Source organism: Actinia tenebrosa, unplaced genomic scaffold (assembly GCF_029948245.1).
Source record: "Actinia tenebrosa isolate PJP-AT-01 unplaced genomic scaffold, QUT_ActTen_1.0 PGA_scaffold4__44_contigs__length_22323623, whole genome shotgun sequence".
Lineage (NCBI taxonomy): Eukaryota > Metazoa > Cnidaria > Anthozoa > Actiniaria > Actiniidae > Actinia > Actinia tenebrosa.
The window spans coordinates 6,381,790-6,405,469 of record NW_028292581.1 but is presented as its reverse complement, the minus strand read 5'-3'; the positions used below and the strand labels follow the sequence as shown (position 1 = coordinate 6,405,469).

The following is a 23,680-nucleotide window of genomic DNA, read 5'->3' as shown; positions in this document are numbered from 1 at the left end:
CGTGTAGGTCCGTGTAGGTGGGTCCACTTCCGCTTTCATCATCGTACAAATTGGTCGAAAATTCTTCCATGGTTTTCTCTCAAGGTTTACATGTTGTTATAACACCCTCCTTGGTGCCTCCCCTCCCTCTATGGTTTTTTTTATTATTGTCGTTGTTAGTGGACCCACCTACCCTCAGTCCGCCTAATCTTCACCTCCCCCTGTCTACAGGATATTTTTCCAAAGTTCGTTTTCAGAGTACAAAATAAAAATTTCGAAAAGTCATTTCAAATATTTATTTTAATTTTTAATTTTTGAATTCGAAAATTGAAGATTGACATTGATGAGATAATATTCGAATTTTGACATGATCATAAAAAATGAAAATTCAAAAATCAGGCAAATTTCATATGTCAAATTCACGCCAACTAAATTGAAAAGCTCTTTGTGGAGTGTTACACGGACCGGTGTTACCCTCTAGATGTTTACATTTTTTAAACAATTTTAGGAGGGGAACTCTAGGTGTTACCCTCTAGATGCTTACATACCCCAATGGTGTATCATTATTGACAAAATACATACAGAAATGCAAAATGTAACGATTACCGACAAAAACATATTAAAGCGATATAACAACCGCTTACAGCCGCACACAACGACATCAGCAACAACAGCAACAACGTCCCAGCCTTAGTCAGTCTTTTAGAAAGAAAAAAAAAACATCTATGGATTTAAAACGAGATATATTTTTCCCCCATTTTTGTTTATGCTTTGAAATAATATTAATAATAATAAATATGTTCTTATATAGCGCATTATAGATTCTCAATGCGCTTTACAAATATTACGATAAAATGTTAAGTGAAAAAATAGATTAAAGTTACAAATTGAAAAAAATGTTTTTAGTTTTCTCTTGAATATTTCCAAAGACTGCGATGTTTTTATATCTGGTGGTAAACGGTACTATTCTTCTCCTTGGCCTCCATATATTCAATTTTTTCATTGTACCTTAAGTAATTTTTGAATAATTCTAAATTTGGAACTTTACCTCTTTCCCTTGCCTTATAGATGCACATTTTATATAATAAAATAATGTAATTAAACATAATATCATCAACACCCAATATAACATTAACGTGACTACATGCTGGTAAATAGAAGTTTGATTCTAAAAACCAATTTCTGATGTCGATATAGAAATTTTTGGATTCTAAGCATTCCACAAATAGGTGATCTATAGTTTCGGGATACAAACAAGAAAACGAACCTGAAGGATTATCTACTATTTTAAATCTATTGTTTAGAATCTTATATTGAAAATATCTTGAATATGTATGGACTGAGGTAGTGTAAATTCTCTCATATATCTCATCCCATTCCAAGGGGTAATCATGATTAATTCTTTTTTGTATAAATTTAAACAAATATTATTTTCGAAATCTTTATCATATGACCTTTAAAACGATATATAGTATAGGGGGTTTTGTTGAACATGTTGCGTAGAAGGAGTTGAAGAGAAACATACCCCTGAAGGTCAGTACCCTTAACCTTAAATAATTTATGATCAAAAATAATTTATGATCAAAAAGAGAGAAAATAATTGAGCTTCGGTTTAAATGTTTACATCATTTTTCTTTCCTCTTCTTTTCAAATTGATGATAAGGAAAATGGATTTCAAACGTCTCAGCCGAGGCGCATCAGCTTCAGTAATATACCCTAAAGCCACCATGATATAGTTTACAGATAGCATTAATGCCTGATTAGAGAGAAGAGAGGTCTCGATAACTTGGACTTAAATGTACGGCCTGGAGGGTTAAAATTAAAAATGAAATTCCATTAAAAACTACAAATGTCAAGGTTCCGCGAGAACTCCAGACACTGCCTGTCTTTTTGTTTTTGACTTGACTTCCGCCTTACAAATTTAGAAAGCTCTCGGTAAATTTTTGATGAACGGAAGCCAATGAGCATGATGTGCTATGAGTACTAGTCTTAGAAACGTGGAACGTTCGTAATATCTTTGTTACAATGAATTCCTTTTTAATTTCAAGCAAGCTAAAATCTGACATTCATTTATCTGCTATGTTTGACATGCCTCGTTTTTTTCTTTTTTATAATATGGGGATTGAATCTCCATACTCATAATAATGGAAATCATTGACGAGTTTGATTCTTGTATTTCTCTGGCGCCTTAGGAGTCGACTTCACTATGAACTCGATATTCTTCATTGGTATGTGATTTTTCTTTTTCTTTTAAAGAAACTGGAAAACGCGTTGATGCGTTGTATGCGTTGTATTCGTTATATTCAGCTATAGGCTAGAACTATCCAAGGCAGTAATCGGCTTATATTGATTTTCTAGAGGAATTGTTCAGGGGGACAAAACTTGGCCGTCTTTTTTTTCTTATGCAAAAAAAAAATATTGTTTTGTCCCTCAGAACAATTTATTTCTCTAGAAAATCATTGCAAGGGGTCTATTATCAAAGTTTACAAATCAGTACCATTTTTATACTAAACTTTAATAATTAGAATTTGTCCTATCGTAATTACACCTTACGATACATTAATTCGCCGATTGGCCTCTAGATTGCAGGTGATGTGCTTGATGTTATCGTCGCCAAAAAGAACGGAGATAGTCATTGAATTGTCGTACAAATGTACTGAAACTCAGTTTATCTATATCATTTGACTTGATTCCTCGATGCTTATCCTATATATCATTATAATAAACCATTTCACCCTTGTTCACTAGATAATTTAATTTTCCGAAAAATCTTTTGAGAAAGCTGAACAAATCAAATTGATAAACTGTACATTTGTACGACAATTCAATGACAATCTCCGATCTTTTTGGTGACCGTAACACCACTTACACGAGTTGTAGAGGCCAATCGATTGAACAAATCTAATTTGATTTGAATTTTCGTGAAGTTTTTGGTTGTTTGATTGTCTGTTGTTTGGTACTTTGTTGTTATTTTTTTCCTAGAGCGGATTATTTTTGTTTGTTTGTCTTTATGGGACGATGTTTCACATGAGAGGTGAAGTCAGTCGTAAGAAGAAATATTGTACTAAAAAAACCATAAACGTGTACTTTTACGCACTTTCAAGGAATGTCGAAAAAGGTGAAACCATTACGGCTAACACGTTATACTAAACTGATTTTAATCTTTGTATTCGTATTTATTTAAGCTAGCGCTAGACATCGCTTACTTTGCCATCTCCTCGGTAACCTGACAGTGCCTTTTTTCAGCGAAGTTTCTCGATCGAATCGCATGAAAATCGTTCAGTGAATTAGACTCCGTTGAAATTTGAGTAAAAGCTGCTTTTAATTAACAAGCGCTAGGTTCGAAATAATTCAAACAAAAGCTTTAAATTATTGAAGTATGTAAACCCACATAGCTGCTTTAATAACAAATAGAATCATTTTTAATCAACACGGCCGCCGATGAAATTATTGGACGATATTAATGTGATATGTATCGAAAACACGAAAACAAAAATCACTAAAGATTTGGTATAGAAGACTTGATTAAAACCTGTTGCTGAAGACAGACCACAAGAATAAACTAACAGGTTAAAAGGAAAGCAGTATTCCTTTTAGATAATTACCGAATTGCCGCCAGATTGATTAGAGTCGAAAGAATAGATAAGTTTTGCTTCATATGTTTAGAAATGGAAATTATGGCAAGATTTATTGATTTGGAAGAGAAAACAGAAGCGGACGACCTGCAGTGATGCTCGACTGTGATCAAACGAACACAAATAATAAAAATCAAACTTGTTGCACACGTGTAAAAACATTCAATCTTTAATGATTTTATTCAATTTGCCGAATTTTTTTTCTAAATCAGATACACTTTTACTCACCGCGAACGCCACCACACACAGGCTTATTTATATTCATTTATTCAAAAGAAAAAAATTAAAATCAAAACAATCAAAAATGATTCTATCGAACGAATCGTTCACGCGCGATATTTTCTAACCAAATTTCAAAACTTCGTCTTTGGCTTTCAGTGAACCAGTTACTAGCATATGCCGTGGCTAGCATCATGTGAACGTCTTGTGAATAACCAGGGAAATTGTGGTAATAATCGTAGCAGCGTTTGATGGCAGCGAAAGTATATCCACGGTCAACATAGTAGGGTTTAGAGAGTAAAGATCGTGATATCATTGAAGATAATTGCGCTATACTTTGAGGTGAATAGCCGTAGTTATATTCTGGATCAAAATCGCAATCGAATTCTTCGTCTTCTTCAGCGGAGTGAAGATCAATTCTGTACCTCATGTTCCTTAGCTCCCGTTCGAGTTTTTTAACATTTCCTTTGGATAAATTCAACGAATCTTTAGTCTTTCTTAAATCAGCTTCAACCTCAGCAAGTTGTTGAGTTAGCTCGTGTACTGTTGGGTTAAAATCATGATCAATCGTTTCATCTGAGTATGATGTACAACATAATCTTCTGATGCTTGCGCAGCTTGCGTGATGCTCAGCTAATTGTCGTCGTTGAATATTTTTCCAACACCCACTACACTGCACCGCCTCGTACCTACACTCCTTTAAATGGGAGTCAACATTGTCTAACTTAATCACCAACTTACATCCATCGTCAGCATTTGGACACTGAACAATCAGTCCATCGATAATCCCTCGTAGGGCTATGACAGGAATCGTGTCGGTCATTAACATCTCGGTCCTACAGGAAGGACATGAAGCAGGGATGCCTTCATTTTCGATTCTTCTTTGCAACCATGTTTCTAAACATTCGTCACAGTATGAATGTCCACAGGGAGTTATGACGGCTTTCTCTAGTACCCCAGCACAAATTCCACATAACAGGTTCGGGTCAATGTCCTGATTGACAAATTGCTGAACATTATATCCCATGATTTTCACTTGTCTCAGTCACGTTCGATGGCAAAGTTCCTAATCAATACGGCTGTTCAACGATTAACAGGAGGTTAATAATAATCACCAGCGTACGTATATAGTGAGTATTCGTGACCTCAACCAGTATATCCACCTCCAGTAAAAATCTTGTAAATCACTCAGGCGTCACCTATTTGATTGAACCACGCATGCGCAGAGCGTCGAGATCAGCAGGTGTCATGATTGATAGAGTCAGATTGACGCGTTTATGAACTTAACTCTAAAGTATTTTAAAATTTGTCTTTAAGGGAATACATCTCGATAAAGTCAAATAAATAACCCTCAGTCTTATTTACCTTTGGAAAAATAACTGGTTGCCAATAAAATGACGTTAGAGTATTTTTTTAGAGTAAATAATGTGAGTAAAGAGTAAATATGTGATATAAGAATATAAATTACAAATAAGGAAAAGGCTTGATGTGATGGTATATTGACTGATATTGATGGAAATACTTGTTTAGTTAGGTATTTGTGTACATGGTTGGAGAAAATAAAACGAAAAAAGCGTACAAAGTACAACGGCTTATTTTCCTCTCCTCAGGGGATATTATTTTTTATTAAATCAAAAAGACACGACGTTTTTATTCAAAGATTTTTCAAAGGTTTTTTGTAAATAGCTTCATGTTTTTCACCAGCCCCACAGGAAACAGATTATGGTAATTTGAACAACTTGATTAATGACGTCGTTCTACAAAAGAATCTTTTATTTATTCAAGTTTAGTTTGGTATTTGTACAAAAGGCTCAATAAGTAGAAAGACAAACAGATAATTAAAGAAATAGCGAAATTGAGTAGTATCTTCTCTTAAAATAGGAAAACGTTAAACAAAAGACTTCGAAAACCACCCAGAAACCTCCTTGTGGAAACATCACGCAAAACTCGCATTACTTATCAAATTGTTACGTGTGTGACTAAGCGTGACCAAGTGTGAACGTGATTGATGCGTGATTGATTCGTGTGATTGCCATTCAGTTTCGTGTGCTAAGCAAGTCGCTGTTCCCATGGTAATTCCAAAGCCGTTCTATTTTTGTATTTTTTTATAAAAAAAATCAAAAATAGTCGCCACAGCCATACTCCTACATAGGAGATAGAGCGTCATTTATTTTAGTGTTAAAAGTAGCCTGCAATTTTTATAACTTCACATTTTATTTTTCTGAATACAGTAAAAACCCGCATAAAAGAACAAGTGGGTTAAGAACACCCAGCCTGAATTTTGGCGTTTTAAGTACCATGTAAATAAGAATACAATCAGCCTGAAATATTAAAAAGTGTTCTTTAAAAACAAAAATCAATATTACCAGTAGCAGACTCCATGCCTGACCTGACAATAATTTATTTTTCTACTGTTTTGATACAGTTATTATTGCAGTCAAGATTTTTTAAAATAACATTTTTGAACTACATGTATTGGTAGTCTATATATAGTAATACTGTGTATATTTTAGAAACATTTATTTTAAGAACACCTTAATAACACCTTCAGGCTGATTTTCAGTAAACACCCGTTAAATAAGAACAATATCGGCCTCAACTTCAAAAATGGGTGTTCTTTTATGCGGGTTTCTACTGTAGTCAAAAGCAACACAAATATGAAGGCAAAGGCTGGGAATCAGGGGAAAAAGGGGGAAAAAGATAGGAAGTATATTAATGGCCTGTTCACACAAAATTGGAATCCATGGTAGATGAAAAAAATTGTAGACTCTCTCTCTGCCGAGTTCAGCTTGATCGTAATCAGTTTACAGATTTCAAACCACGTGTCTTTCCCGCCATTGGGAATAAAATATTTTTCGATTTTCATCCATATGAGTTTCTTTTATGAGCGTTGCTCATAAACAATTAAATAATACTCAAAAGATTGACATGTCGTCTGAAATGATAAAAAAACAACACTCAAGGTAAGATGGTCTGTTGAATTTTTTCTCGCGTAAAATATTTTTCCGAGACATAAAAATGACACAGCGACCCACACATGACTATATATGAAAATCCTTTATTAGCAAGGTGAAAATAAACAAGCAAACAAACAAACAGCAACAAGAAAATCGTTAGTTAACGAGCGGTGGATCTCAAAAATTTTGAGTTAGTTTCCTACTGGGCAAGAGGAATTCTAAGCACCCCATGAACATCCTCTAGATCCCCAACAATCAAAATTAAAACATATATATATATATAAAATAACATGTTTGTTTTATCTAATCAGTAATGCCTATCACAGCATATATTTCAGAATGAAAACGTAACCCACGAGTAATAACATCTAAAAGAATAGTCCCTTTCGTAGTTCCCTGTGCATCTTGAAAGGTAGCCTTGTCGAAGTGAGACGATCACGTTGATCTTATAGAGACCTTTTTGACGAACATCGGCTTGGACTATTTTTCACATTTCGCGCGGGGGGCACTGTGAAAAGGACTATGATTTCCCGTGAAAAGCATAGTCTTGTGAACATTACAGTAATAATACTTCGTTTCACGGTCCACTTGAAGACTAAAATCATAAAATAACTCATACAGGTACTATAGACACTATACAATCATATTAATTATATTGTTGTCAATTAGATTTTGTTTTATAGATTTATCCGTCCTCGAAACCCAGGGGTAAAATTCTTTCAAAACCAGCGACAAAATTTTACCCCTGGGTTCCCGAGGATGAGATTTTTCTAATACTCTGTCTGATATTAAATTATTTTGTACATTATTTTGATCAAATTCAAAACTGCCTGCTGTCTTCAGTGATGCTTCACACTCCAAGAATGTTCTTCCATCTTCTTACTCTTCTTTTTCTCTTGATGGAATTGTACTCGTTTTACAATATTTTTAAGATAATTTTGAATTCTATTTCTTCGGGTAAATCCTTTAAATTGTCCTCCTACATACCCACCTAGCGACGGAATATCAGGTCTGTTTCTGATGGGTAGTCGTGATTCTTTGAGTGAAAGTTGGTTTGGGTCTATCACAGAAACCTGCTGACCATTTACTCGCTGTTCGGCATCCTTCTGCATTCCACTAAATGCGTTGATTGGGCCTTTTTCAGCCAATGACTGAAAATTGAACATGTATTTGTCCAAGATGGCATCGTCGCGTTCCTTTTCTTTCTGCTGCTCTCGGAGCTCTTCGTTTGCTCTTCCTTGGGTATTAAAAGGATAAAGTATTATCCCATGAGTAAATGCAATTGAGATTCACAGAAAATGATATAAGAATGAGAGAACCTTTTAAGGTTAAAAAACATACGGGTCGGATCAGCCCTATAGTCTCTGTGACAGAGGTTACTATTAGCTATATAAAAGGCTACAGTTATTTTTCAAAACATATCAAAGAGTTAAATATGGAAGGATTGGGAAGGGAAAATACCATTCCAATTCTTAAGGGCTAGACTAAATTACTTATAAGTTCGATTTCAATCGATTTATTTGGCGAATTAAACATAATTTCCGGCAAGAAAATGATGCTATTTGATCGGTGATATAAATTTATGGACTTTTTTTTTACAAAAGTGGATCTTGGGACTGTATGGGTTTACCTCAAAATTAATGACTAACGTAAAAATCTAAAAAAGGAAGTAACAGCCAATCTCATCGATCCACCATTGCTATGAATTTTGACTGACAATCAACAAATTCCTTTAAATACCTAGTTCCTCTTTCAGCATCTGCATCTGTGTGTCACCTTCAGACGAATGAGGGTCACCAAGTTTCGTATGAACTTGATTATTCAATACATTTGCCTGTGAATTCGATATGATTCCAACATTGGGCGTGGTTGTCCCGCGTGTACTTCCTGGTACTGGTACCCGAATAACATTGCCATTGAACATGTTATCTTCCATGACTGGAGGTTCCAATGGTGGGGTATTTTTTGTTCCACTGTTATAATCAGCGAGGGCTTTGAACCCATCTCCATAATTGTTCGCTTTTCCATTGACATTTGGATAAAGATGAACGATTCCATCCGGTGAAAGACGTAGTTGATCAGACAGAAGTAGATTCATATACTGCAGAACTTGGTGTGCCTGTCTCCCAGAGTGGCGATTGAGAAACTTTCTCATTAGTCTCTTCAGATGTCTATAGTACTTGTTGTGAGAAAGGCGTAGATGTCTTCGGGGTTGGTTCCAATTCGGTCGAGGATGTTTGTGGTGTCTATACATTTGTTTGCACAGTTCTTTTATAATTGGGTTCTTTGCGTGCTTGCATGCCTTTTTTCTTTTCAAACGGACGTGTATCTTATTCAGCATGTTAGCTAAAGGTGCTTCATGTCCTTCAGGTTGCAAGACAGCGCTACTGTTTTTCTCTGCTCCGCTACCACCGTCATTTAAGATCCAAGGTAGCATCTCCTTTTCGGAACATTTTTTACCGCGATTAGGTTTTTTACCTGCTTTACTGGTAATCTTGTCCGTTTGTTTGGATTGATGTTTTAGCTTCTCTTGATTCTGTTTGTTCTTGTGTTTTTTCCCTTGTCTTTCGTCATCTTCGTTCTCCTCGTCCTCTTCTTCTTCTTCCTCACTTTCTTCTTCATCTTCATCATCCTGACACTTTGTATCATCCCCGCTGTCAGATTCCTCGTCTTCTTCCTCTTTCTCATCTTCGTCACTCTCTCCATCGGAGTCTTCATCTTCCTCCTCCTCCTCGTCCTCATCATCATCATCAACCTTGTGTACTTTCCTATTCCTTTTTCCATCAATTTGTCCAGCTTTGAGCATCTTTCTTAACGTTGCACTATCTACTCCAATTATAGACTGAAGCTCCTTAAACATTGTCTCTTTGTTAGGGCCAACAATTTTCTCTAAATCTTCTGCCGCCTTCTTTGTAGACAGTATTTTTACTGGCCTAAGGGGAGATGTAGCATTATCAGGAATGTGCACTGCTAGCCAGATTCCATGAGACTTTTGGCTTTTTAACTCCTTGATCTGCATGTTGTTAGAGTCTGTGCCTCGGATAGCTACGTCAGATAACACTACGACTTTACTAGGCTCTAATTTATCCTTGGCTTTCCCTGGCTCATCCGTTTTTGGGTTTTCTTTAGTGCGCGCTGATGCCATTATATCTCGTTTAGATTCTTGGAAAAGAAAAGATAAAAGTTTGATTAATGATATAGACCTGTTATAGGACATGTCGCCACTAGACTAACTCAAAGTCGCTTGTTGTTTTGCGTAATAAAAATCAGCAATCATGATTCATAAATACCCATAAACCTTAATGTATCCAAACAAGTCAGTATAACTCTAAATAAAAACATAATACAATTAAATATTGTCTTAGGTTTAAATTTAGGTTGCTGCAAATTTGTCAATTATCATTTCTAGTATGAAAGTTAAGGATGCAAGTGCTCCACCCATAGCTCGTACACGCATCGACCGCTTCCCTAGAAGTTTGGAATCAGTTGTACGTAGAGTTACCACAAAGAACTAAAACGCAAAGCATAATTATAAAACATTCGCATGCTTTTGTCAATTGAGTTATTTCTAGTATGGAAATCAGTTATAAGACATTCGCATGCCTTGATATAATTAACTCTTAAGACCAGCATGGGGAAAAGGAATGTTATTTATTTATAAAAATACCTCAACACAACTACTTGATTGATCATTTTGCTTTTATTGCATGGTTTAATATATTTTGATTTGATTACATTATCCCATGTTTCTCTTTTTTTCCAAGTCTGAATTTTAGTTTTTAATTACAATTCGTTTTTATCTCAGTTTTTCATTGGTACTTTTCTGAGATGATTATTCTTTGCTTTTCCTTTTGGAATACTTTTTCTTTTTTTGTAGCCAATAACATCTCTTAAAACAAGCTCGACCTTGCGTCTATTTGTCCCATGTTGCAAGTAATCAGGGTATTCTGTCTGAAGAAAATCCACCTCTCCTGGGGTTATGGTGCTGACTTTCTGGTTAGTGACAGTTTTTCCAACGATTTTGCCAAGAGAAGGATACCTCAAGAGCATTTCTGGGTCATTTGCAGCACCCGTCTGTCGCCAGTGAGCGTTAAACTCCTGCTCCAGTCGTGTGGTACCAAGATCTTGAAGTTCTATAAAACAAGAACACTTCAGTGAAAATAATTTTCAAAATGAAAAAAATTTGAACCTGCATGCTTGAACAGTTTAATCAACACTAAGTTGATAGGAATGTGATTAAATTTCATTTCAGTTAAGAAAATTGACCAACCTTTGGCATGTTGTTTCTTCTCCTTTTCTTTCAATCTTAGAGCATGATCCTCCTCAATCTCATTCAATAACTTTTGGTCAGGCTTCAGTAGTTGAGCACTAGGCGAAAAGTTTATTTCCACTGGTGAATTATGATTTCCTTGATCAGCGTCTGCAGAAATAGTGGGTTGTTGACTACTGTACTGGGTCTGGGTATCATTCTCATCACCTGAAGAAGTCTGAGCGGGAACAGCAGCTGAACTGTCTTCCGTAGTGCTATTGGCTTCTCCTTTCCCATCCAGTTTAGTAGCATTTAAACTCGCGTTTGAGTTTTCTTGATAGACGTCCACATCGTATACCGCCCCGTCGTGCTCCTCATTTTCACCCTTTCCATTTTCCTCTTTTTTCTTACTATTATCATTATCATCATCATTTTCGTGGAAAACATTGCTGTCATAATCGTTATGCACAGAATCATCTATAAAAGCGTCACCGTTATTTTCTTCGCCCTTCGACTTAGTAACGTGCTCTACTGTAGCATCTTCACCCGTTACTTCATTTCCGGCATCTTCCTGTTGGTCAGAGAAACTAACAGTCGGTTCCCTTTGTTTCACAACCATGTTTTCTATGTCCTCATTTTCATCATCATTGTCATTTTGTGTGGAAACACCTTGCTCGTCACTAAAGTTTAGTAAGTTAGAAAAGTTGTTTTCTGTGTCTTCTTGCTTTGTTGCATCTATATCTTCACTTTCATTGCCATCTTTGTCTCCAATCTCTTGGAACTCGGGGGGTTGTTTATTGGGTTGACCGTGTCTCAAAGAGGTCTTCCCAGTTTCTTTATTTTCATTCTCTTGTAAGCTGTCAAAGTCTTGTTGAGACAAACTATCAACAGTCTCTCCAACTTGATATCTTGCATCTTCCTCTTCTTCAGCCTTATTATTCGATTGGTCACTAAAGTCTTGTTGATCAGAGAATTTCGCATTGTGCTCGACGTATTTGCTCGAGGTCTTTCCATTTTTCACCATTTTTTCGCCGTCTTTCATGACATCTTCTATCATTTCTCCGGCCGATTCTTCCGTTGGTAGCTCCGCTGGGTAGCTGACTGTCATACGTCTTTTTGATCCAGAGTTACCTGATGTCGACTTCTTTGTTCCTTTAGAAGACGAGGAGGAATTAGTCTCTCTTCTCTCCTTTCACTTGTCTTCACCTAACAAATAATCTTTGTTTTTTTTTCCAAAATAGTAGAACTTCATACTCATTTTATCATTGGAACTAGCTTACCATTTTCAGGTAGGAATGCTCATTTTAATGAAAATTGTATATATTTCACTATTTGAGTTGGCCAATAAAACATATGTTGTTCAATTTGACCAATTTTGTCAAATACAGGTAGAGCAATTCAGTGGCTTTTTTTGGGAAAGGAAGACAAAGACTGCATATGTGTGGAAAAGGTCTGGAGGAGGGATACATGGACCGGATAATAGAGCTTTGCACCATCACATGATAGCAGCCATGACAGGAGGCAAGAACAATTGAATTTGTGAATTTGGTCTAATGTAATTTACTTGAGAAATAATTCAGTTTTCCAGGGGAAAAAGACTCTTGTTGCGCCTCCTGTCATGGCTGCCATCACGTGATGGTACAAAGCTTCTAGCAGATACAGAGAACTATAACAGACTCTAAAGCAAAAAACCGCGGCACTCTTACCTAAGTCCTTGATGACTGTATCAATAGCACGTCTCTTTCTGGAGATACCATTACCATGGTTGCTAATTTCTTCTATTTTTTCCCCAAGTTCATCGACCCTTTTGTCCGCTTCATTTTCAAGCTCTTCAGCAAAATTATCTGTAAAAGATCAGAAAGAGACAGAATTGTTCGAGCGTAACTTTCATTCCTCTTCCTCTTAACAATGATTTCAATCAGATAATACGTTGTTGGTGCAGTTCAATCAGAGGTAATAGAAATGTGTATTGCCTTTAAAAGTATAAAGGCGTCTTAATAAATACTCCATTGCAACCAACAATAGCGCATTGCCACGTTGAGATTTAATAAAAAAATTATTTCATAACAGAATATGTCACCAAAACACTAACACCTTTTTCGAATTTGCTGTTGTTTATCCTTAACCCCAATTTTGTGTAGAAGATCATGTATTTCAATGAAGGTCCGTAGTATTTCAAAGTGTTTTCAATGTTGAAGTTGTGCAGTCGTCACTCTGACGTTGACACACATGCAAGGAACACAGCAGTATTCTATGAATTCGACGCAAAACAAGATCTACTCTGTGCCGGAAAATGCCCACCTTTGTCATTCACTTCTTCCACGCCCTCGTCCATAATGTCATCCACATGTTTACTTGCTTCTTCAAACTTTTTCTCTTGATTAGCATCCTCTATAGTCCTGCCCTTAGCTTCTATTTCAGAAGCCATTGCGTTGCTTTGGTCCTCGACTTTCTTGCTCTCTTCTTCGATTCGTTTTGCCATGTCATCTGCTTCAGCGACAACGTCTGCCGTTTGGATTCCTAAGGAATTTGAAATAGAATTCTATTATGCGAAAATTTTATAATCTAAAATACGAATAGTCACCAGGTCATTGGCTGGATTATGTACAAAAGAAGGGTGCATTTTTCCATTTGGAGTCGAGAGAGACAGCGTAATGTATAGTAGTAGTGCAATCTGTCTCACTTTAGAAGTGCCGAATTCGACTTTCGGGCCATCCTTCCTCCCCCTACAACATCTATTTTGTGACTACTTAGACGAGTTCTCACTTTCATCAACCCGTAGTTATCTCAACAAAACTTGAAATCAAATCGCATTTTAGATTTTGATGAGGTATATACTTGCGAATCAGTTTATTGTTTGTATCCTGAAAACAGACGCCCATAATTATATTGGATTGATCTCCTATTACGCGTGCCTACTTGCGCAAGGATAGTGAAGAAGTCTAAACTAATGTCTTGCAGTTATAAAATAATAATGTGTCTCTTCTTCTCGAAATGGTGTCAGCGGCAGACTGAAAATCATAAGCTAGGAAACTCCGCACAGAGAATTTCTTACATGGATATATAAAGTAAGAATATTGAGTTGAATTTCAAGATTATGTAGCCGGGCCAAAGCGAGATCTTAGTCCTCATAGCCGATTACCTATACCTATATTAAACATCAGGAGAATCGTCAAATTAAGTTGAACTTCACTACTTTTTTGTTTCCACCATCTTAAAAGGTGATGATTATTGGTTAAATAGAAATTCAAATCTTCACGACCATGTACGTAGTTTAAACTGATTGTTTAATATTTAGGTAGGTTGATCATTTGATCAGATATTTCTGGATCAATGGCACATATCTCACCTCGGTCATCGTTATCAACTAAGTAGGCACTCAACTGATGGCAAAACAAACCCATAAAAAAATAAACACTGAAACCTAAAACAAAAAGCACATAGCTATTCATGAAACAATATCAACTTCACTTACCCGAAATGAGGATTCCTAACACCACCAGTAATTCCAAAACTATTCTTCTCATTGTTCTCCGTCTCACCATCGTCCTGCCTGATGGTATTGTTGTACGGGATTTTTAGTGTTAAAATGGAAGCTTGAGACTTCGGTCAAGTAAATTCTTAAAAATCATTATTTCTTTTTTTGAATTTCCTGGTGTTTACTTGTATCAATTAAGGTAAGCAAACAATTTTTTGTGTGTGTTTTAATGCCAAAACAAAAGAAAACCTTGGTCGAGGCAGGTAATGTCAGTCCATTGATTAACGGATGACTGCGTCGGTTTAAATAATGTACAACAGACTTGACATATAATATGGGTGACCTCATCCATCTATCGCATGGTTAACGAGTTTTGACTAGAAAATAATGGCTCTGGAAGAGTTTGTCTGACACACCTTTTTGACCAACCTGATCTACTAGATATTTTGGCATATAGTATATAAGCTAGTTTATTCTGTTACCTACTACTGGTACGTAGATAACAGCTTTAAGAATGGATTTCCATGCTTTAAGAAAACGGTCTGAATTGAAAAAGTTGCCAAGTTGGAATTGAAGATGCATGGGATTAAATTAAGTAGTCTTTGAACGTAAAGTCTAGATAGGGGGAGATTTGTCGAGATGTTGCTCACATGTGTACAACTTTGCATGAATACAAAAAAAAAATGTCGCGAATAGAAAATCACATTAAAAACAATTAACCAATAAAATATCCACTGTCAAGACCTTTCTATGATTCCTTTTAATGGTGGGAATTTTTTCTTCTACTTGTGAGATAACGAAGATGGCAGACCAGCACTTCTGTATTGGCAACTGCTTTAAAACCAGTAAAAACAATCATTAAACCAAACAGAAAATACAACATAGATGATGATTATTATAGTTTATTATAAAGAGTTGTGTTCAAACCCAATGTGTATAGAACCACATTTTTCCAGGGTTATTACTTACGTCTTTATTTTCCTTTTTAACTTAAGAGTCTAGATGTGTTCTGCATATACCTAATTGGCTGCTTTGTTTTACATGTAGTAAAACAAATATGTTTTTAAAATCTTTTCTCACCAGTAACAGATTATGGGCACTGTTTGCAGTCATTCTTTCATCGACGGAATTTTTATGATAATATTTACAATTGAAGATTATAAAAAGCGTAGCACTGTTTCCATCTTTTTCGAAGTGCCTATTAGAATTGCTTATGATTTCAGTTTCTGAATATCTTTGTATGCATACTAACATTTTGCACTTCACTTCAGTTCTACTACATGGGTACATGTAGGTGTTTAAATTGCAATGAGTTGGACTGAGGGAAAATTGGTTTCTTAACTATAACATTACACAACTGAGTTTCAACAACTGGTACATGTCACGCCCAGTTTAAAAGCTCTTAATGACATTTTAAAAGCATCCCTTATTAAGGCCCTTAATAAAGAAACACTGGTCGTTGTGCTTTCTACCGAGAGATACTCTTCTTACTTCCTTTTAAAGTCTCACTTGTTTTTAAAGCTTGTTATTATATATTCTTTGATAAGCTGCTTTTTTATTAAAAGCAAGTTCTACTCGGTTTTTGTGTCTGTTTTAATTTCCATATGTTTTCGTATTTCTAGTTAAATTGGTTGTGGCCGTAACATCATTGACCCTTAAATGATGAGAAGTCGAAAACGCATGGCCATTCTTTTTATGTATCTGGCTTTTCTTCAGATTATGTTTTGATGATCCATTCATGATAGGAGCTCTTCCAATTTTGCTCCTAGACTCGGTGACGCTGTATTTTTGAGGTGAAGTAATATCGATAAATTTGATGCGATTTCTTCCTTTTCCTTTATGAGTCACTCGAATTTGCATGGGTCCCTTAGATTTGATGATCTTTCCTCTCCCTTGAACGATTCTACCGTCGATGATCTTGCTTCTCAACTCACTAGCATTCTCTAGTGGCTCCCCATTAAGCCTTATAACAACGTTTTTAAATCCATGGCTATCAAGGTCAGAATGAAAACCTTTTGGAATAGTGTCCTTTGCTTGGAGTTCCATTCGCATCCTTTCTCTGAACCTTGCTTCTGAGGCAGACATCTCAGATATTTCACCATTTGGTGACTCAATAGAAGCCATCCTTGGAGCCGTATTCATAAATCTCGGAAGAATTCTTTCTCTGAGCGGGACTGAAGGTCCAAGGACTTGTTCCCTCGAATATGTATCTGCAGATAATCTTCCTGGATAAGCAAACGGCGAATACATTCTATGTGATGTTGAAAATGACGGGATTCGGATAACAGAAGGTTGTTCTCTAGACTGCATCTCACGGTGATGATAGTTCAAGAAAGGGGAGGCTTCGTCTCTCTCTACCTCAGGTGGTCTTTCTTCTGCAGGAGGAGGATCATCCCTCGAGTCTTGCAAAGCACCTTCATTTTCCTCGGACTCGTTTTCTTCTTCATCGTCACCGTCTTCGTGAGTTTCTTCTGCAGCTGTAGGAACAGGCAATGGAGGTGAGCTGCGTACACTAGCGTTTTCTTCTACATTGTCAACATATCGTGTATCTTGGTCGTATCTAGGCTCACTGTTTTCGTAATATTCACGTTCACGATATAAACGTTCACGCTCGGCCTCTCGTTCTTCCTCTTCTCCAGTTCTATCTCTATCATCCTGATATCTTCTTTCCTTCATTCTTTCATAATCGTTATATCCATGGTATCGTTCTTCGTCGTATCGTGAATCCCTTCCATCGTCATCGTAACTCTTTTCATCGTCATATTCTCGTGGCTTGGGTTCACCTTCTTCGCTGACTTCACTCCTTTGATGACCAGGTTCATCTGTCCAGTGAGTAGCCAAATGATCAAGTCTCGTTCCTTGTTCTAAAGCTGGCTGTTGTACAAGCTGTGGTTGTGGTTGCTGCACTGCTGGTACTGCGAACACAGGATAAATAAATCGTTGCGGTGGTTGTTGCGGAGCAGTAGCCATAGGCACAGTATAAAGACCCGACCGATCCTCTGGCTGTTGTACAAAGGGACTCTGCAGCATAGGTTGTGATGGGACAAGTGGAACTCCAGGTTGAGCAGATGCAGAGGGTACCATTGGTACTAAAGACTGCATCATAACAGGCTGTCTACCGTACTCCTCTGTCGGTCCTTGTCCAGGGTCACTAAGAGGGGCCGAATGAATATCTTGAATTGGTGCAAATTGAGCCATCTGGACATTCGAACGTCCAGCATACATTGGCATGTAGTACGTACTTGGCCGGTGATCCATCAATACTGGTGCAGGTCTATGATGATAGTATGAATGTCTGTGTCTCCATCGTCTTATTGGCCTGTCTTCAGGAAAAAACATTTCTCTGTGCATTCCTGAGTGTCGGCCTAATTCTCCTCTGAAATGAGATCTGTGAGAGTCTTCTACTTCATCTTGTCCTATTTCGAAAACATTAGGTTCAATTGGTTTTGAAGGAGGTAAAAGTTCCCCATCAAAAAATCTTCCGACTGGTTTAACAAAACTGTCTTTCTTTCTCAAAGAAGATGATTCTTCATTTATAATGTTGATGTCACTGTTCCGAGTCAATGGCAAATGTTTCTGATTGTGAGATTCCACATCGTAAGTTTCTGTTCTTTTAAAATTCACTTGAGGATCACTGTTGTTTCTATTGACAAGCTTCTCTGCTCTTGATTCATTAACCATTTGAACTTGGCCATATTTCTTAACAGCACTGTTAACCTGCTTTTGCTGCTGCTGTTGATGGTTCTGCTGCTGCTGTTGTTGCTGTTGCTTCTGAGGAGAAGAGACTTGCCTATCAGTCTGGCCAAAATTCTTATCTGAGTTGATAGCATTGGGAGGACCATCTGCTTTATTGACTGCTATCTCCTTATACCTGCCACTGTGGAAATCTTCAGAAACAAGCAACTTGTTGGCGTTGGGTATTACAACTCTACCATCCGGGATGAGCTCCTTAGCATACTTCTCCATGGCAACGGTTTTTCCTGGCTCCTTGTCACGTTTGCTGCTCTCGTTGTCCTTGTTCAGTAGGTAGATAATCTGCTGTCTTTTGTCGTACGGTAGAGTTCTATTTCCTTTGTTGGGAATGTCGCCTGGTTCGTTGAGTATCCTTCGGTGTCTTTGTAATGGACTTCCTCTACAGGCAGCAACTAAATAGAAACAAAATCAGCCACTCAGTTACATAAAGAATTCTCAGAAACTCAATGATTTATGATTTGTATAGCGCCCTTTCTATATAGATATCATCAAAGGCGCTTTACGTTGAGTCGTGAATGACAAATTGCTTTTATGCAATTTACAAACATGAACACACAGAAATGTCTAATTATATGCACCGTCTATTAGTGAAGTATTGGAATAGTTGACATTGGTGAAAAAAACGTGATAGACATTTCTTTGATTTTGTACCAAAACATTTGTTTCATAAGTATAACTGATATAATTAGGATATCAATATACTATAATTCTAGTACGTTTGAGAAATCTGATTTGATAGTTTTTGGTCATTAATTGCAGCAAAAATATTAACTTACTGATGTAGTGATCCAAATCAACAAACTGATGCAATTCATTTCAATTTTTCCACGTCCTGCTGGTAAACAAGTGGACCGTCAACCTGCTGGTGATCCTCGAAGAATCTCGAGTGTCTACTCCAGGTTTTCACCGATCACCTAGATAACGCATTCCGTTTTAATTCTAAATCTAATCAGTTTTCCTACATACCTAAAATGGTACCCAATCCAAGCCAAAGAATAACCATCCTTCTCCTACTTGCTGCCATCTTGTGCTACGAATCTCACATTGCTTTTGTTGATATTGAAAGAAATTCTCAGCACGAAAAGAAACACGATTTTCACTGTCGACGAAAAAAACTTCAAAAATAGCGATGAGATCATCGGTGGTCACGTGACTGTAAAAAAAACAATGGATAATCTAAAGTACATTACCAGGCTTTATATAACAAAAATGTATGTCAAAAATTCGCAATGACTATTATCTAAAATCAAAATCCATCTGGTTATGAAAATAATTCTGGTTTTTTGTCGGTTTTTTGGAGTCATGGTTATACCTGTGTGCAGATCTCGAGATTCCAAAATTTTTAACAATTCAAAAATTTTAAGTTTTAATTTTAGTTCATTCAATAACATTCAAGCCAGTGTGGACAAAAAACTGCGCATGCGTCCCTTCCCAATATGCACACTTCGATTCCTCGCGGTTGACTCCGAATCCATGACACTGGGACCGAACCCAAAGGACTAGTGCTCATTCCTTCGCGGATTATCATATTTACTTAAAATCAAAGAAAAAAAGTTAAGTCGGTTGGCTATGACGTCATTGAGTTATAAGTAGCAACCTGTCGGTGTACCAGTAAAGGTACCAGAGAATAAGAAAAAACGAAGCGCACAAATATGGCAGACTAAATATCATCGGTTTTTGTCTGGCAGGGAAATGGACTGCAACCTGTTTGTTTTGTTGATTTTTGGATTGTCAGTTTACTGTACGGAGGCTCGGTACCATGGTAAGTAGAGAGATTAAATTGAACTATAACACAATATTATCATTAAATATACAAATGAAACGAGAAAAATGATCTGACTGCACACCGTTTAAGCTCATTGACACTGGTCTGAAAATACGTTTTTTTTTTTACAAAAAACGCTGTAAGAGAAAAAAAAGGCATTTCCACCTAAATATAGTTTAATTTTCCAATATCTAGCTAATGATATGTTGATGATTTTGATAATGTAAAAAAAAATCGAGTGAAGACAGATCGAGTAATCTGTAATCTAAAAAGCGCAATTGTCAAGCCATTAACGATATATCTTTCTTTCGATGCCAGTGATTCTGACAATTTACGCCATGCCCAGCGACCAAGGTACACTGAGAAACACTTCTAGGGAGAGCCACATTTTTGGGGTTGTTTAAGATACACAACTGGTCGATATCGTGGTATCATTTGTGTGCAGTCACGCATATTTTTCTTCTGTTCAAGTGATTTTCCTCACGATCTAAAATATTTCGTCTTCAAATGTGATCAAGATCATGAAGGTCTTAATAATGCTCAACTGGATGATGAATGCGATCACTCTCTAGTCTTACTTTCACTAACTGTCATTGATATGTCGGGCAATAGCAATACGCCTTCCTAGCGTTGCATGAAGACTAATGTAAAGTATGGACTATAATCAGGATAATAGATAAGGATAAGGTCGTGAAGGAGATACGGAAAGAAGGTTGAGCTTCGTGCTTGTATGTCATTCAAGTGTTCTCAGGGAGTCTTTCAACCTAGATTTATTGAGGACAAGAACTAGACTTACCAAGGTGTTAATTTTGTATCAAATTGATTAATTGACAATGAATGTGTTTTTTAAAACTATTTTGCTACCCTAACAGTCACAGACTGCAAGCTAGTCAGTTTGACTACCTTTCATGAGATTTGCAGGTTGAATTAAGGATTTTTTGATTGACGGACGGAAATAAAAACCTGAGGAGTTTTAAGAAAAACCCATAAAAAGAATGAAAATAAAACAGGTTGAAACGCGTTTATTTCTGGTTCTTTCACATATAGGAAAACGTGATCACACTGCTCATACGGCTCATTCAAAACAGCCCAAGAAAAAGCAGTTATCACAGAGTAAAACGACACATGAACACTACCACTCTGCTTTGCACAAGAAAGAGGAAATGCTTGGCCAAGACTCCATGAGAATCAATGAGGAGGAATTCAAGCTACAAAGCCTCGTCAGCCCTGAATTTCACCAAGGTAGCAGAGCACTAAAACAAGGAAAAGCGTTTGGTAACATGGAAGTCAATACTCTTTCTCCCGAGCAAGTAGATTTTATGCAGTCGACCTCACAGTGGCCAAAATTCTATGATCCAGCTAAGGGTAAAACCCTAAGTAGGACTATCTATCCCGAGGATCCCGTATTGTTCCCTCAAGAGAGGCAGAATACTAATACTAATTATAATGGCAATAGCAATTGGATGATTGGTAACGATGGGTTTAAGCAAGGTATGTAAGACAGTTAGTCCATTTATGTTAGTGATGGGTAAACTATTCAGAACTGGCTGAAAAACCATGCTTTGCCCATTGCTTCTCAATGGCGAGCGCGTAGGCTAGTGAACGTCAATGAAAGCGTTTCCATGACATTCCATAAGCAAGCGCCCTTGAGTAAACTTTGTGTTTTTCGACAATATTATGAAAATACTTCGATTCAAATTGCTACAGGCTTGTTAGCCATTGGCTATTATAAGTGCTACCCCCGTAAAACGAAGGACGTTTTTTTTGTATAAAATATAGAAACGTGATTGCATGACATACGCAAAAACCCCCCTTTTTTGTTGTGATGGTAAATTGTACGATTTCGCTCGAGTGATTGGGAAGCGCTGTAACACCATCACAATACCCTGCGAGCAGTGTTTTTTTTTCCTGACCCTCCGTGAAGCTGGCTGAGGGTCAGAAAAAAACCTCTGCTCGCAGGGTACCATCACAATGACATTGAATTTATATACTCAACATTGTTATTCTCTTTAGCGTTATTATTTCTTTCTTTTTTATCTGAGCTCTACCCAGCATTATTGCATAATTCCTTTTTTTAACAGCAATGTCGCCATACTCAGATGCTACGTCTATCAGTTCCATGTTATCAATGCCCACCGGCTCATCATCTCTTGGCAACGGAAATGAAGTGTTCCAACGATCACAGGATAAGTCAAACGACATGATGTTCGAGGAGAGACCAAGATACAAGATGAATGACAAGATGCCTATCTCTGACTTCGAGTTCAATGATATAAATAAAATGTCAATGAATGCTAAGAACATGATGGGATTTGGTGGTCCCTCCAAGTACACGATATCTTCCTTTCTTGGTGGTGGTGGTCTGGTGAAAGGACATGGAAAACCAATTGGTATTTTGGGGAATATCTTAAAGGCATCGCAAGCTATGCCAACAGGGAGGATAGTCAAGCCATCTTCAAGATCACAGACCAACTGGTTTAATGATGGTCCATTTTCACGGCGCCAGAATCTGGAAAGGTCCATGTACATTGCTCCTGCTGCGGCGAAACCCGAGTCTACTAGTTACAAGCACACTATCAAGCATATTTCAAAAGTCAATCAGAAAACGACGAAGAAAAGTTTATCGAAAAAATCAAAGCTTTAGTAGAACCGGCACATATTGTATATGCCAACTGAACACAGCTCAAGCGGTTCTTGCTGTAATCTGTTATAGTATGGACAGCGTAAATACCACCTGGTTGTAGGAAAAACATGGCTCTATTCAAATGACTGCATGGGTCTTCCAAGAGCGTATGATGAGTAAAGTGTCACGATCAATCCATGCCATTATTCCTAAACTTAACAAGTGTTTAACAATTGATCTAATTCTCTAACGCTCGGAAAAGGCAATAGTGCTTATTGCCATGCAGGACATAATTATGTATCATCCATTTGTCATCAGTTTGGATTAGTTATTCGGTCAATACCCTTCAATTCAATAAGATTCCAAGTACAACAAAGCATGAATCGATGTTTCTATTACCTTATGATGTGCAACTTAGACATTATAGAGGGGTTTCGCCGTAGCCACAATGTGGGACAAGAAAAGAATGTCACGTTTTAGATTGAAAATAGATTTCTTGGAAAATATTTTTTTTTGTTCTAATGACATCATGGCCAACATGAAACCTCCAAATAGCATGTTCGGGCGTACCGGTAGATGAGTAGTATAGGTATATTGTGGATACAACAAGACCAACAATTAGAGTACTGAATATAAAAACGAATATTCAGTTATAATTAATTGTTCGATAATATAGTTATGTATTTCAAAATCAAAAAATATTTTTTTATTGTTGAGAGTTAATATTCCAAATAAAGATTATTTAATATTTTTTGTTGATGTGCCAACGAAGTGAAATGGAAATAAGAGATAAGACAGTGTCACCGTATTAACAAGAATATTTTTTTCCTTTCTTCCTCACTTTACTGTTGTTTTTTTCTCTTATTTTGAAGTTTCTTTCTTATACTCCAGAGACAATAACTTGAAAGGGATGTTAGTCTATACTATCGAGCTAACTATCAATTATTAACTAAGTTAAGAAATTCCATCGATTGAAAAACAGAACATTCAACAGGTGGCAAGTGATATGATAACGTCAGTCA

General features: G+C 36.8%; 4 protein-coding genes across 5 annotated transcripts; 1 reads left to right on the top strand and 3 right to left on the bottom strand.

The window, feature by feature from the left end:
• Nucleotides 1–2,476: 2,476 nt before the first annotated feature.
• LOC116288092 (E3 ubiquitin-protein ligase NRDP1-like) lies at nucleotides 2,477–5,020 on the bottom strand. The gene has a single exon (XM_031694827.2). It carries the CDS (start codon nucleotides 4,858–4,860, stop codon nucleotides 3,925–3,927), a length of 936 nt encoding a protein of 311 aa, XP_031550687.1. The 5' UTR covers nucleotides 4,861–5,020; the 3' UTR covers nucleotides 2,477–3,924.
• Nucleotides 5,021–6,893: 1,873 nt separating this feature from the next.
• On the bottom strand, nucleotides 6,894–14,654 carry LOC116288090 (uncharacterized). 2 transcript variants are annotated; one of them, XM_031694823.2, is made up of 5 exons: nucleotides 14,515–14,654; nucleotides 13,341–13,559; nucleotides 12,746–12,883; nucleotides 8,531–9,952; nucleotides 6,894–8,027 (listed from the first exon to the last, which is right to left on the bottom strand). In XM_031694823.2, the coding sequence occupies exons 1-5, from the start codon at nucleotides 14,582–14,584 to the stop codon at nucleotides 7,630–7,632; spliced, it is 2,247 nt and encodes a 748-aa protein (XP_031550683.2). In that variant the 5' UTR covers nucleotides 14,585–14,654; the 3' UTR covers nucleotides 6,894–7,629. The 2 variants fall into 2 exon arrangements, with proteins under 2 accessions (XP_031550683.2, XP_031550684.2); XM_031694824.2 differs by lacking the exons at nucleotides 6,894–8,027; nucleotides 8,531–9,952 and adding exons at nucleotides 10,490–10,923; nucleotides 11,061–12,191.
• Nucleotides 14,655–15,399: 745 nt separating this feature from the next.
• Nucleotides 15,400–19,369, bottom strand: LOC116288089 (uncharacterized). Its single transcript, XM_031694822.2, has 2 exons — nucleotides 19,237–19,369; nucleotides 15,400–18,662 (listed from the first exon to the last, which is right to left on the bottom strand). The coding sequence occupies exons 1-2, from the start codon at nucleotides 19,292–19,294 to the stop codon at nucleotides 16,111–16,113; spliced, it is 2,610 nt and encodes an 869-aa protein (XP_031550682.2). The 5' UTR covers nucleotides 19,295–19,369; the 3' UTR covers nucleotides 15,400–16,110.
• Nucleotides 19,370–19,901: 532 nt separating this feature from the next.
• On the top strand, nucleotides 19,902–23,367 carry LOC116288091 (uncharacterized). The gene is made up of 3 exons (XM_031694826.2): nucleotides 19,902–20,032; nucleotides 21,083–21,526; nucleotides 22,117–23,367. Exons 1-3 carry the CDS (start codon nucleotides 19,963–19,965, stop codon nucleotides 22,677–22,679), a joined length of 1,077 nt encoding a protein of 358 aa, XP_031550686.2. The 5' UTR covers nucleotides 19,902–19,962; the 3' UTR covers nucleotides 22,680–23,367.
• The last annotated feature ends 313 nt before the right edge of the window (nucleotides 23,368–23,680 follow it).